Below are 15,724 nucleotides of genomic sequence, written 5' to 3'. Positions count from 1 at the left end.
GTTTAATCGAAACATTCAACCAATTTTTCTTAATTTCATGACTACTGTATTCAACATATTTTCAAAACTATTGTTTACCATGTGACCAGCTGCATAAATACTCGAAACTTTAAAAATAATCTTTTCTTACTATAACAATTAATGTCCGATGGCCTATTGACTTGAAAAAATATTCTATACATATGAAATTGACAGTGAGAGGGGGTGCCCAACACTCCCCTACTAAATATCCTTATTTTGCAAAGCACCGATAAAATTATTGTACTGTATGATGACATTTCTGATGGAAAGAAATTGGTTAATGAAACCAAAATATACGGTATATATGTCGTAGGCTTATTGTCTTTGCAAAGTGCCTACGTCGTTTGTTCGACTTATTTCCATTAACCTTGTAAGAGTATTGCAAAGGGTCGTCAAGGGTTTGCAAAGAACCTGCTTTTCCAATTAGCCTACGAAAAATACATCATAAATCCAATCATGGACGTTTTGGTGGAAAATTATGGCGTTATTTCACCATAAGTTGTTTTTGATTTTTCTTTCTCGCCTTTTTGACATCAAATTTTAATGTTGTGATCTGTCATATTTAGTTCTCAGCCTGACTACGCCCGGAGTTTTAGTACTCTGTCCAGAACTGTCGCATGAATCAGGCCTTGCTGTGAACTGTCCAGCGTCTTGTCCTTCAGGAACAGTTTGTGATGGCAAAGAGTGTGTGGATCCGGTCGACTGCGTCTGCGTGCATAATGGAAAAATATATCAAGTATGCCACGATCATTTTTTGTTCCTTTCATCCATGTAGATATTGTCATCGACAACATTTTTACTGAGCCTCAGCTGAACCTCTAACTTATTTTAGTAATTGAAAGGCAAACGGATATAGTATTGCAAGACAAAAAATAAACATCATTTGCATTAACATCAGACAACTGGGCACATAGGTCATTCCCATTGATCTTAGAATTCAGCTGTTGTATGAGAAATCATTGTGGTAATTGGAATGTAAATGAAATAGCATACTGGGATATCCATTTCTAGAGTTCGTGTGTCAGCGGTTTCTAATAAGGTACAACAAAATTAAAAGATGCGGAAATAAAGAACAATTTTAATGAATAATAACAAGCATATTTGGGACATATTAGAACAAAGATTGCTACGATCTACGAACAGTCTTTGCAGTTCAAATCAAATCATTCGAATGCTGCAATACTGGTAGGTAACGAATAATAAGGAAAACTGCCAAGTAACCAACAAGAGTGAGGGAAAAAAACTCTGTCAAATAGAGATGTAGAGATAAATTCACACATTTCTCGAAACTTGGCGACAAAATGGATAGTGTATAGCTTTCGGCTGACGCCCCTCACAGCTAATAGACCGGTCTGTTTTCGTCTTCAAAATGAACGTTTACTATTTCCCGTAATCGCTGGTTTATAGTTAAGCTTTGATTGTGTCATCGGCTCCAGCCGATGTTCTCTCTAGAGGCAATTTGTTCCTGTAGTTTAAGGTAGTAGTTGAGTTGATACGTAGGTTAGAAAGACAAAATTAAAAGTTTACAATAACGTTTGCCAAATTAGAGTTAACAATTCAATAAAATATTTACATTAAAAGCATGAGTGATGTTGTTAACGCTTCTTTTTTTTTTACAACTTGTGTAAAAAAAATAACTAGCTCTAGTTCGTATTCTGTCCTCTTGTAGCATATCACATTTTAAAATGTCACTAAATTTGACTTCGCTGCATTATTGCACCTTATCAAAGAGTATAATCTTGATCCATGTCGATGTAGTTTTTTTTTTCAGATCAGAATGTATGGGTTTTTATTGCCCATTTTCCATAGATTTTGCATGCGTAAGTTGTTGAAATAAAAGAATGGAAGCTTTAACATTAAATTTCCTTGACTTTGTCTACAGGTTAGTGATAAAATCATCGACTTGGATTGTAGAGAATGCTTCTGCGCTCTTGGAGGCTCGTCTAAGTGTGTTGAAAAAAAGTGTCCACAGTGTTCTGAGGTAGGTCTTTATTTCTTTATTTTTAGAAAAAAAGGGCTATTCTTACTACCATCCCTCTGTGGCTGGGTGGCGCAGTTGGTTTGTCGTCGGCTTTCTGAGCCCAAGTCTACGGGTTCGATCCCCGGCCCAGACACTGAATTTTCGGGATTCAGAAATTCCTCAGCGGCCGTGTCGTATGATTATGCGGCATGTAAAAGATCCCTGGAGTGCCTTATTGGCTCTTGGCATTTCCGGCAAAATTAAAAATTCCTAGTGCACTTTAGCATCTAAATAGAGTGTCGGTGCTGCCATCTAGTGTGGCTGAAACTAGACGTCCAAATTAACATGACCAACGGTATCTCACCCATTGTGGTGGTCCTGAAAGAGTGGATACCACCTCTGGAGAACGCACTAGTTCTGCTCATCGGAAAGACCGATTGTGCAGCTCATTGGAAATAAAAAACTACCATGCCTCAATTTCAATGATAAACGCGGGTTAAGTATGAGGTAAAAAGTGCACCGAATACCTGCGTTTTAATTGCCATTAAATCAACAGATACTCGGTACATTTTTTTTAAAAAAAATTCTGTAATCCAAGAGAACTCGATATTTCCAACATAATATCTGGGATTGTCTGCTGCTCTAACGCATTTCAAAGATTCTGACTCTTTCTTCGGCGACTACTCGAGTCAAAGCATATAGTGCATGTTTAAACGATACCTCTACCTGTTTTTTTTAACTCGTAATCATAGATGCCAACGGTTGGCTTTGACAGAATAAGTGCCAAAATAACTCCTAAAATGAAATCTTCCACTGTAACCCCAAATGGTTACAAGACTTACACTTTACTATTTAATTTTTGATTTTAAAGTTTATTTACAATTATTTTGACGGCAGCAACTAAACACATTTATTAGACCTGATATTTGCGCGTGAAAGTTTTTAAACGCTTGCGAAGTTAGACAAGTCCTTTTTTCCACCATTACCACTTTATATTATGGTTGCTAGTTTGGCATCAACTGTGTAATTAAACAACTGGTGAGAGAAGTTAGTTTGTAAAATGGGTAGTATGTATAATTCTGATTTGAAGAGAAGAATTAAATTATCAATGAGAAAGTTAGATTGAGTCTCTTCAAATTCACTTTTCTATTTAAAGTAACTGTAGGTAGTCATGACTAAGTTTCTTCCAATTAGAATGATGAGTCTCTTCAAATTCACTTTTCTATTTAAAGTAACTGTAGGTAGTCATGACTAAGTTTCTTCCAATTAGAATGATGAGTCTCTTCAAATTCACTTTTCTATTTAAAGTAACTGTAGGTAGTCATGACTAAGTTTCTTCCAATTAGAATGATGAGTCTCTTCAAATTCGATTTGAAAGTCATGTATTGTGTCATAAACAGTTTTCGTGAACCGTTATATTCTTTTTTTCAGAATGAAAGATCCATCTTGAAAGAAGATTGCTCGTGCACATGTGAAGAATGCGAAGCGGGTAAAGTTCTTTGCCCGACTCACCACGAGTGCATTCCAAAGCAACGTTGGTGTGATGGAATTGAAGACTGTCACGACGATGAGCTCAACTGCACATGTAGGTTGCACCTTTTTTTAATCACCCTTTGTAGATAGAACACGGAAAATCAATACCTCTGGGGGTACTGGATTGGAGATCGTTCGTTCTCTGATTCAGGTCAAAATTACGATCTGTGGATGAATGAATGAATGGATGTATGAATGGGTCCGCCCTATAAACGGGTGCAACGTATGGTGTAGCAGAAGTCGAATTCTTGGCCATAGATGGCGCCACTGGAAAACAAGAACCAATCGCACTCCCTCTGCCTAAACAGGCTTACGTCAACAACAACAGATAGAACAGGGTATGTGAGCCCCCCCCCCTTCACCACACTTTCCTCCTCGGCGCTACGATGGTTTCGGCAAATCTTGCTTTTTCCCACGTTTCAGTGAGTAGTTGCAATGCACTAACGTGGGGATAAAGCAAGATTTGCCGAAACCATAGTAACTTGAGTGGGAAAATCACATAAGCTTGAGACGCCAAAAAGAGTGTAATCATTTTTAAATCTAGAAAGTTTTACTATATCCTTATTAATTTTTCAACTTTTAAACAAACAAGTGAATAGTTTAATTTTTTAAAAATTGTACACTGCGGGTGTTCTAAAAATAAAAAAATGACCAATGATATGAAAATAAAATCAAAGGAAATGTATGTTTTGCTATTGTCACAAGAGAAGATCACACTTCTTCTCTGACAAGGATAGCACTTCTGAACAATTTGAAAAATTCATTACAAAATCTGAAAACAAATGAAATTGTTGAATGAAAAAGCCTAAGCAGTATTTTCTGCTGCATGTCTGACCATTCTAAAACATTTGCTCAAGTGTCTTTTAAGTTTGTCCTCAAATTGAGCTTCGTTCTTGCTGCAAATATTTCTGCATTATTTAATATTCTTTATCTATTTGCAGTGCCATCTCTTGATAAACTAAGGAGTGTCAAAATGTTCCCACTTTTTACTCAGCCATACATTGATGTCTTCTTTCGTTTTTCTTCAAATTGTTTTTCCTTTCGTTAGCAATTTTTCGGACACCGAAAAATGAAGATATTCCAATCACGTTTATTTTTCAACAATCCATTTTGATGAGCTATGGAACTAAGTTTAGACTCATTCGCAAAATTCTGGGTTCTTCCAAAAATCTTTACAGAAAGAGTTGGACAAAAGCAACGAAGTAGTTGAGAATAAAAGCATGTAGTGAAAATCAAGATGGAACTTTAAAGCCCTTTGTGTTCAAAGCGGTGCATTTTGTTTCACGGTTAGAGTGTTCACTTTGCCTCAAAAGACTAACAAGAAAACAATCTATGGAGTAAACAGAAACTTTTGTTGATTAACTCAAGCAATAGTTCAAGCAATATTTTATCAAATTTTTCTTTGTTCATAGACAACTGACAAAGGAAGTCTGTTGCTTAGCTACCATGGTGAAACTAAAACGAGTTTGATTGAAATCAAAGAATTTTATCAAGATATTTAATAAACAAGCTAAAGTCATATTCTCTCCTTTATATCTTTGATTGTTTCCTTCTTTGCTTTACGAAACTTCTCATTAAAGTATTTACAATTCCTAATAAACATTTAAAATTACGTAAACAGCTTCATTCGACCAACTTTTTTGCTATTTTAATAAACTTTAAAAATTTGTTAATGTAACGCGTTTTAATGTAATGTTTAATCGCTCATTTTGTTTCTGTTATATTTTAGCAACGACTATAGAAGTTACAGCAGCTCCGACCGGTAAGTTATTATATTCCCAAACATTAAGCTTTTCCAGAAAAAAAATTTAAATTTTAGTAGCAAAATTATTTGGTTTGAAATTCTTTACCTAATATTAGTAGTTCAATGTAAGGAAAAACTTCTAAAGTAGCAAGAGCTTAATAAATAGTTTATATAGAAGAGCTGAGTGTAACAAAGAAACACATTAACATACAATAATAAATCAAACCCCAATTACTACTTGCATACATATTTAATAACAAAAACATTTAACATTTTTTTAAACATTTTACAGAAAGTAGTGGGTTACAGAATGGGCTTTAAACATTCGGCTTTCTTGAAATTTAATTTCTCAGGGTCCGATTTTGCTTAAACTTTGTAACTTACCATGTAAAATTATATTCTTTAAAATGGTGCAAAAATTGTATACCGTTTTGTAACAATTGTAAACATTTTTTTCAATACCTTGTATATCTTACAATTCAATACTTGTATACCTTAAAATTCAACTTAATCAGGTAAAATATAAATTTACCATCATTTTATTTTATTTTTTTTGCACATCAATATAAGTATTAGATCAAATTATATTTAGCTCTGCTTCTTTTCTCTTGGTTCTGTATATAACAATTGAAATCATTTATTTTGAGTTCAAAATTCATCAAAGCATTTTCTTTTTCTCCTTTCAGTGCCAACTACTCCTGCTCCACCAGGTAAGAATTTTTAGTCCTCGGTTACAGCTGAAAATACTTCAGAAAATGCTTAAAAGGATGAAACAAATTTGAGTTTATTAGAAGAAAGAAGCAATTACCACTCAATTGAACAATATAATACTAATAACTATATATACTAAGAATTTTTAGTCTTCGGTTACAGCTGAAAATACTTATGCAAATGCTTAAAAGGATGAAAAAATTTGAGTTTATTAAAAGAAAGAAGCAATTACCACTCAATTGAACCATATAATACTAATAACTATATATACTAAGAATTTTTAGTCTTCGGTTACAGCTGAAAATACTTATGCAAATGCTTAAAAGGATGAAAAAATTTGAGTTTATTAAAAGAAAGAAGCAATTACCACTCAATTGAACCATATAATACTAATAACTATATATACTAAGAATTTTTAGTCCTCGGTTACAGCTGAAAATACTTATAAAAATGCTTAAAAAGATGAAAAAATTTGAGTTTATTAAAAAAAAGTAGCAATTACCACTCAATTGAACTATATACCAACTCAACTAGTCGATAAATCTGTCAGTTTAGAAGTTTTTTGTGCGCAAAAAGTATAATTTTAGATTAAACATATTTATTCATGAAACAATCACAACTAGTTAACTATTGAATCCGTTAACTTACTTTTGGTCCTTTTGAATTCAGCATAAATTAGTATATAGGAAACATTTACTTTCTTGTCTAGATAGCATTAGCAGAAGTGTGAAAAAGTAGAAAGCGTGAAACATTACTTTTCATGCATAAAATATTTTTGACTTTTTTCCGTTATCCAATTGTCCTATTGATTTTATTCGATTCATGTCGAAACATGTGCAGCAAATTATACTTTACTGCAAATTTTAATAAATAGCAAAATATACTTTAAAAAATACTAGCAAAATATACTTTTAGCAAAATGTACTTTTTTGCTTGAGGGGAATATTAGACGCATAAATTGGTATAAGTCAAAGAATGCATTTTATTCACACCATATCTATTAATTAACTTTTAGCTTCTAAAATATTCATTATTGCATCAACTTGAATTTCGTTTTATTTGCCTCAGCGTAACAACCTCATTTGCTAAAACACCTCACTTGTCTAAATAGTAAAATACTTTTTTCCTCTTTTAACAGGTTTTCCCTGTTAGTAAATTCAAGATGGTGGTTAAAGCAAATTTGCTGCAAGGGGAATTCTAGCATTCATATTTGACTTCATTTTTATTCAATTAAGTATTTGTCTAATATTTAAGCGAGGACAAAACAGAAACGATATCGACATCTGAAAAATCGCTAGTTCGGAAAACGGAATGACGAACATTAAAACCAATAGCCTGATAAAAAATTGTAGGGATTTCCAATCGTCACCTTATGATTCCTATTGGTTTTCTCCTGCAATCAAACACGTTTTAATGTTTTCAGCACCGCTTTCCTCAATTGTCATTGATGAAAATTTGATAGAATTTATTTTCCATGCTTAAATATTAATTTAAAAACACTACTTATTTTATATATTAATTTCGTTTCCGACAAGAATCCATAAAATTTAAGAGTCATCCTGATAGATTACTGTGTACCATCCTGAAAAATGAATTTTTTTTTGCACCTAGGTAAAGCAACATGCGACATGATGGGTAAACGAATCAAAACTTTTGACGGACAGGACATCACTTATGACTCTTGCAATCATGTTGTCATGAAAGACATACGTAACGGAACTTTCAACGTAACACGTAAGTACACCACTGCACAAAATTGGTTGAAGCTTAGATTAGAAACCTTTTCAGGCTATTTTTTGGAACTCTGCTGTTGCATGAATTGAAACTGTTTTAACGAATAATATGTTATCATCATAACTGTTGAGGTTTGCAACAATTATTTATGACTGTTAGGTCAAGTTTAAACTATCTTTAGTCAGTGTCTTTTCTGAAAATGGCCTTACGCTGATATATTTTATAATTAAGTGGCACTACCCGGTATACTGTGCACTGGTGTTGCTTTAATAATAATGGCCATTGCGTGGCACACTGGTGTATTTTTTAGGGTAAGTGCTACTGCCCGCGATTCCATGCACTGAAGTTGAGTTGTTTCACGATCAAGCGTCTCTGTCCGGGATTCCATGCACTGAAGTTGAGTTGTTTCACGATCAAGTGTCTCAGCCCGGGATTCCATGCACTGAAGTTGTTTCATGATTAAGTGCCACTGTCTGATATACTCTACCATACTACACTATAGTAGCGCCACGAATTGATTCATAAAGTAACTACACAGGTAAATCGCATATATGGACAAAACCAAATATTCTGCTAGAACTAACTTCACTTGTTAGAACAAATTTCACTGACATTTTTTTAAGCACTTACAGCGATATTTTTAAGGTTAAGTGCCTCTGCCCGTCATTCTGTACTGATGTACTTTTAAGGGTAAGCGCCACCTCCCGGTATACTACACTATCGTAACGCCACCAATGGACCTATAAATTAACGGCGTAAATTAATTACCAGATATACAATACAAATATACCAAATATACTACAAAAAGTAACTTTTTACGTTGAAAAAATATGTGTTTATTAAGTAAATAATAATAGAAGAAACTTGATGAAAGTGTAAAAAATATCTTTTATATTTTATAAAAGCTAAAAATTTCGCAAAATATGCCGTTGTTTAGCATTTTATTTTTCGCGTGCAACCCATTGCACTCCGATATCTACTCTAATGGGCAGCAAAAGCCCACACTCTGAATTTTAAGAATTTTCGTATTTTAATATTCAGTAATCAAAATACTTTATGATAGTCAATTATTCTATAAAAATGCTGTATTATCTATTTTAAGTGATTTATTGCAAACTGTAATTTATATAGCATTTCAAAGCTCTCTGAGGTAAATGGTCATTTAGTGATTTGAACAGTTAAACACGATTTTTAATGCAAGAGAAAAATACTTACCTCGAATTTTGAGATTCAGCTTAAAAAAGCCATCTTGCCGCTCCTGCACAAGAAAAACCTACATATTAACTATTATTTCGTTTCTTTTTTTATATATTTTGGCTCTCAATCAATTGCAGACTGCTAACCATAAGTCGTATCTTTTAGACTATGTTAGATACAGGGAATGTATGTCATGTGGTCTATTTTTATACTCTAACACAAACTCCATTGAGAGCGCGTCAACTTTTAATAGAAATATTAGAATAGTTTCTAATGCCTGATCTTATAATTAAAATAATAAAGAAGTTAAAATAATATGCATTAAAATGGTTAAAAAATATTATCTATATGAATGTTTGATGTTTTTCATAATAAATTCAGTGTAATTTTTATTGCAAAATGCAACAAAAAAATTATGTAACGTAAGCTTAACTAAATGTTAACAGTTAGCTTTCCATATTTATTTTTTAGCTCTCTATATAAAAATATTTCTATTTGAAGGATATCCCTATGTAGCTAATGGATTTTTCTACACCCTAGGGAAACCTATAAGAGTTGCACCTATAAAAAGTGAACCAGTGCGATAATATTCAAAATGCGATAATCGTAGCAGTACTTCCATTAGGAACCATATAGAAAATACACTGTTGTCTAAAAGTTTAGCATAATTTTGCATATATGTTCAGTGTAAAAGCATGCTTAACTTTTGGACACAAGTGTATTTATTTATTTATTTGTGGCAGTAGCTGAATTTTGATAACTTCTCCTCAAAACAATGAATTCAGGAAAGATCATAGACACTTGCTTGTTTCGGATCTATCCGATAGTCATGTACGTTCGGCACGAAAACTTTTACGCAATTAGTTCATAGCTGTTTATCTTAGATATTTTTTATTTTATTTTGTAACCGTCATTGAACAGCCGACCCAATTTTATGGGTACACAACTACTAATGTTCATCTCCGTAGCCTTGCAACTTTGAATCCAATCCAGAAGACATGGGAACTCCTGGATCGAGTATTGGGAGAAATTTGCCTTCATGGGCGACTTTTTGATGGAGCAAACCCGAATTTGCGCTACATGGAGAGGAAGACCACGAGAACCTCCCATGGTTAGCCTGAAGGCAAGGGGACTCTAACCCATGATCCATCTGCCACTGAGGATATTTCACGTCAGCACTGTGGTCGGTGCAAGCCGGATGCGGAATTCGTATCGACTGGGATTCGAACCCGGTTCGCCTCATTGAAAGGCGAACGCTCTATCCCCTGAGCCATCGAGACTCAATCTTAGATATTGTTCGCTTCAAACATCGGGCATTCGATGATAAATTACCACATTTTGTCACTGAAAATCATGCAACTGCAGCTTGTTCTGTTTTGGGAGCATCGATCTTAGCCCTGCCTTACATCCAGTTTAACACTAGAAAGACGGAAAATGAATATATGCCTATATTGCCTAAAAGCAGTCAAAATGAATTGTGAATGCGTCAATAAATTTGCTTAAAATTAATTTTTAATATTTTTTATATTATTTACAGTTATGTAACAAGTTATTAGTAAATATTAACAATAAAAAAAATTATATGTTGTTCAAAAAGTCACAAAATTCTAAGAAATCGTGTCATTGTATACATCATTGTTTTTCTAATTGAAATTAAAAGCAGTCAAAATGACTTCCTTAGGCAATCTAGTGTTAAATGCTTTCATGAGATCTAGTTGAACAGTTTTCAGAAATCAGCTGTGCAATTTTTTATCGGAATTTAATGTCCTAAAACGTGGCAGGAAGTTTTAAGTCACTATCACTACTATATTTTTTGTGCCAATATCAAGCGTGTCCACTTCACACTTGATCAAATTTATATGTCTGATACAATGGTAAATAAACACTAAAAATTTTCTCCTACATTTTTTTTTATCTTAAAAGAGTTTCTATTAAACATTTTCTCAAAAGATTTCTATTTTTGTTTATTTATTTATCCTCCCTTTTCCCCAGTGCACAAAGAGTGTGGGTATACTGGAAATTGCAACCACTGGTTAGAAGTGCACAACAAGCAGCGTCATGTCAAAATTTCTTCTAACTTGGAGGTGGAAATGGACGGACACAACTACACAGCCTATGTACTAACAAATATGAACAGGAGACAAAGAGCCAAGAACTTTCTTGTAGAGAAGATAGGAGACCAAGTCATCATCAAATCATTAGTGAAAGGTTATACTTTGGTATACGACAACAAGGGACACCTTAAAATAGAAGTAAAGTTATAATTCTAGCATTTTTACAGTCATCGTTTTTGAAGGCAAAGATGCGTAATGATACTTAGTTTGGCAATTTCACAACATATTTCCCTTTTTTAAAAAATGTTTCAAATGGGTCTTCTTTTTTTTTGATATAAAATATTTCATATTTTTTCCTTATTTGATAAATTTACTTTCTAAGTAATATTTTCTAAACAGTATATGCAACCTTATAAAGGCCAAACCTAGAGTTACAAAGAAGTATATTTTTTACCGAAAAAGTAAGGATTCCGGCATTGTATATAATGCTATAAAAACTACATAAGAAATGTTTATACATTTTACACATTGTTTAGGTATTTTATACAAAGCCAAATATCAAAATGAAGTATGGTGATTTCATGCTTTTCCTTAATATATTAATGATTTATATCATAATGTATATTCTTAGAAAGACTGAACTAAACTCAGTGTCGCGACAGCCTATGAAGGGCCAAAATCAACTTTGCCAATCCCAGTTTTCTTGACCATGGGCTCTGAAGTGCTGGTGCAGACGTTCCGGTTAGGTGGTCAGCCGAACGCAGAAACCCCAGTGTCTGGTCCCCCAAGCATGCCTGGTACTCATTTTATGGACTCACTAAAGGGATGAAAGGCTGAGTTAACCGTGACCGATCCGAGGATAGATCCCCGAACCTGTGATACGAAAGCGCAACCATTGAACCACTGTGCAGCATTTTATTTTATAACCATCGTTGAACAATTTTTTGGGGGTTTACAGCTACCAGTGTTCAACTCCGTAGCCTTGTAATTTTGAACCCAATCCTGAAGACAAGGGAACTCCTGGATCAAGTATTGGAGAAAATTTGCCTTCGATGAGGACTTTTTGGTGGAACTAATCTGCATTTGCGTTACACGGGTACGAAAACCACAAAAACCTCCCATGGTTATCCCGACGGCGTAGGAACTTTAACCCATGATCAGTCTACCACTGAAGATATCTTACGTCAGCACTGTGGTCGGTGCGAACCAGGTGCGAAATTCGTATCGACCAGCCATCACTGGGATTCGAACCCGGTTTACCTCATTGGAAGGTAAACGTTCTATCCCCTGAGCCATCACGGCTCACTGGGAGACATTTGTAGAAAATATAATTACAATTAGTAAGTTTAAATTCCTTTAGTTAGCTTAAACAAGTATGCCATGCGTTTTTAGGCCTCCATGCTTATTTAATAAAATTGATGGAAGAAAACTAGGAAAAAATTATGTGATATTTCTTTCTCCGTGATGCTCAATCATATAACAAGTTATGGCAGGATTACGCAGTTGGAAAGTAATCCTGTCATGATTAGTCTTCATTTCAAACTTTTTGAAGAAAAATTTCATCGCATGTTATACTCTAGTTTTATCTAAATTCACTCACCAAATCGGTGATACTTCACATAGCTTTGTTGTTTTTCAAATATAAGAGCGATTTGGCTGTTTTAGAGACTAAACATTTTTTGAAGCTAAAAATTACTTTTTTGTTTTCTTAGCTTTGCTTTGAATTTAAGATTTTTTTTTTTCTTGGTGAAGGATCTTTGAAGCTCTTTAACTGCCTCGTCAGTCATTAAGCTACTTAACGAAGATTTTGAATTACTTTGAATTGTAAATTCATTCTTTTTGTTTTTTACATTTATCTCATTCATTTAAAGGTTGAGCCTTCACTGAAAAAACGTTTGGGTGGTCTCTGTGGATTTTATTCTGGAAAACCAGAAGACGATCAGAACAAACCAGATGGCCAACTTGCTTTTACGAGTAAAGAGTTTGGCGATAGTTGGACGTTAGAGGGTGAAGAAAAAGTATGCCAACCAGTGGTCTGCCCTCACGAAATGATGGTTAAAGCTCTTGAAGAGTGCAATAAGTTAAAGTAAGATATATTTGTAAATTTTTCAATGGTTCATTAATATGTTTGTGACGCGATCGATTTGCAATGTAAATGCTGTTTCTTATGCCATCATTAAACATTCGCTGCCATCATTACACATTCTACAGCAATGCAAAAATTATTCCCGGACATGATCAAAGATGCCACGCGTGTTTTTGATGTCTACCAAAGCTACGACAACCTACGTAACGAAATCCACCTGTAAGTCTACAAACATGGCAAAAATTCACTTTTTATATGGCCCTATAGATAAAAACCCCGCAGTTACTGAAGATCTTCGGGTCTTCAAAGCGAATAGCACCTTACAAGAGCTTAATTTCGGTAAGGCAAACCTAAACTAACCTCCGTTTTTCATCTCCTCTAAATTCAAAGCCTTTGCCAGAAAATGGTTAGATTTAGAGTTTTTCACGATTTTTGCCCTCTAAACGTAATGTTTGTATCATTTTGAGGCCGTATTTCTTACCTCTGAATTTATCCGTCAAATTTTGGAACATTTGGGATAGAAGCTGCTATTAACAATGTTTGTTTATTTGTACCACGAAGCAGCTTTAACCAATGATTTAGGATTATGACTAAAAATCAGTGGTATCTCCTGCTATACATGAGCAGTGTCTTAAGCAAACGGATTTATTTAAAAGATAAAGAGGTGGTGAAGGATTATAGACTTGCGCTGTGCTTAAATCTTCACACTTTTAATTAAAATATGGCAAAAAATAATGGACGTTGTAATTTCTTTTCAGAAAAGATCCATTCGTGGCATGTGGTCAAGTACTCAACGTGGACAGTTTCGTAGAGTTCTGCATGAGTTCTACTTGCGAATGCATATTGCAGAAGAACAAAACAGCTGAAAAATGCAAATGTGATAGCTTCCAGCCATTTGTAGATGAATGCGAAGAGAAGCTGGGGCCAACTGCAGTCCGGAATTGGAGGTTGAAACATGCTTGCCGTAAGTCTACCGAAAACTTTCAGCGACATTAATTTAAAAAGTCTGATTTAAAAGAAAAAATCAGAAACGTCAGTATTTTGGATTATTCATTGTTTGAGATGCTTACATTTGTTCTATTAGCCACCTAAATAAACTGTTTAACAGATATTGGCTTATATTCGATAGTTTTACCTGGTAACCAACGGCAGCCCGAACTGCTGCCATACTTCAGTTCTGCATAAATTGGTAATTAACTGCAACATGACACTTTCTCTTGTTGCGTTGCTGCTATTGGATACTAATATAAGCTGTTAATTGATGGATAGAAGTAGATTAACGGATTTAGTTCCTCCTCGTAAGAAGAGTACTACCATTGGATACTAATATAAGCTGTTAATTGATGGATAGAAGTAGATTAACGGATTTAGTTCGTCCTCGTAAGAAGAGTAACTCTATTTCGGATAGAAACATGCTTTCCATTAGTTTTCTAAAGCTTTCTTCAGACATTTTTTAAATAAGTTTTATTCACAATTTTCATAGACATAGAGTTTAATTTTTTGTAATTCGCTATTTGGAAACCATTGATATTTGTTTTTATTAGCTCATTTTAACTAAAACCAATGGCATTACGGAAATAGAGAAATAAACATACTTGTCGTAGATTCATATGCCGTAAATTAAGTCTAATAAGAATTATTTTATTTGGTTACAGTGATTAAGTTACCTAATTTATTTTTAAAAGGCCTTGACTAATTAGCTATGATTGTACCTAAATGCCTATTTTTGGTTCAGGTTGGAAAAACATAATGGAACTTAACTCTTTATACAAATTAGAATTGAGAGAATCGTAGCATGTTTATCTTGGTAATGAAATATTTATTTTGGCATTTTACACACAGTGTTCCGTAACGTCCGCCCTTGACATATATTTGTGGAGTCTTTGTCAAAAATGTTGTAAAAAAGAATAAGCATAAGGGTTCGAAAATTAAAATTTAAGGAAGTATAAAACGAAACCCCTATCAAAATCTAACGAATCACTCACAATTGTAGAGCTGAAAACATGGAAACCAGTTTAGTTGCTGTATGAAGCAGAGGAGAGTTTAAACACCGAACACAAGGTAACTGATAAAACATAAGATTATTTCAATTAATAAAACTGGTTTTAATATTTTCAATTACGCTTTCCTCGCTAGTGGCTCGTTAGATTTAGTCAGAGTTTTTCCCCCTTAAATATTAATTTGCAAATTTGTATAGTTCATTCACCAGAAGTTGGCACTTAGCTCCACCAATTCGGACTCAGAGTTCATTTCAGCGCGGAAGTAAGAGCTTGAAAAAGAGACTACCCTTAAAGCGCGAGTTACTTACTTCGTTACTCCAACTTCTAACTTAAGTTACTTCGTTGACATTTTTGATCACATAGTTTCATGTAAAAGACAGAAAAAAACGTATTGAATTTGATGTACTGTGTTATTATTAGTTTCTATTAATTATATTTCTTCAAATAAACTTAAAACAGATTCTGAGTGTCCTCCTACCATGGAATGGAATGATTGTGGACCCTCATGCCAATTGACTTGTGACATATCTTCCGAAGATTCTCTGACCGAGTGTTCTGAGAAATGTGTTTCGGGATGCTTCTGTCCCCCAGGAACTGTTCTAAATGAAGACACTTGCATTCCACCTGACCAATGTGCCGACAGTAACTATTAATTATGATATCTTAATAATTAAAGACTAGATG

At 34.0% G+C, this 15,724-nt stretch overlaps 1 protein-coding gene across 1 annotated transcript in view; it reads left to right on the top strand.

Moving 5' to 3' along the window:
- LOC107439698 (uncharacterized) overlaps positions 1 to 15,724 on the top strand; it is a 310,740-nt gene that overhangs the window by 266,127 nt on the left and 28,889 nt on the right. Inside the window, exons 89-98 of the mRNA XM_087152696.1 lie at positions 588 to 757; positions 1,904 to 2,002; positions 3,413 to 3,566; positions 5,244 to 5,276; positions 5,945 to 5,968; positions 7,581 to 7,703; positions 10,893 to 11,152; positions 12,826 to 13,040; positions 13,799 to 14,004; positions 15,500 to 15,682. Of these exons, the coding sequence (XP_087008822.1) occupies positions 588 to 757; positions 1,904 to 2,002; positions 3,413 to 3,566; positions 5,244 to 5,276; positions 5,945 to 5,968; positions 7,581 to 7,703; positions 10,893 to 11,152; positions 12,826 to 13,040; positions 13,799 to 14,004; positions 15,500 to 15,682 (1,467 nt within the window). The remainder of the gene's footprint in view (positions 1 to 587; positions 758 to 1,903; positions 2,003 to 3,412; positions 3,567 to 5,243; positions 5,277 to 5,944; positions 5,969 to 7,580; positions 7,704 to 10,892; positions 11,153 to 12,825; positions 13,041 to 13,798; positions 14,005 to 15,499; positions 15,683 to 15,724) is intronic.

Source organism: Parasteatoda tepidariorum, chromosome 10, assembly GCF_982258835.1.
Source record: "Parasteatoda tepidariorum strain Cologne lab strain chromosome 10, Ptep-v5.0, whole genome shotgun sequence".
Classification (NCBI taxonomy): Eukaryota; Metazoa; Arthropoda; class Arachnida; order Araneae; family Theridiidae; genus Parasteatoda; species Parasteatoda tepidariorum.
This window is presented reverse-complemented; position numbering and strand designations above follow the sequence as displayed.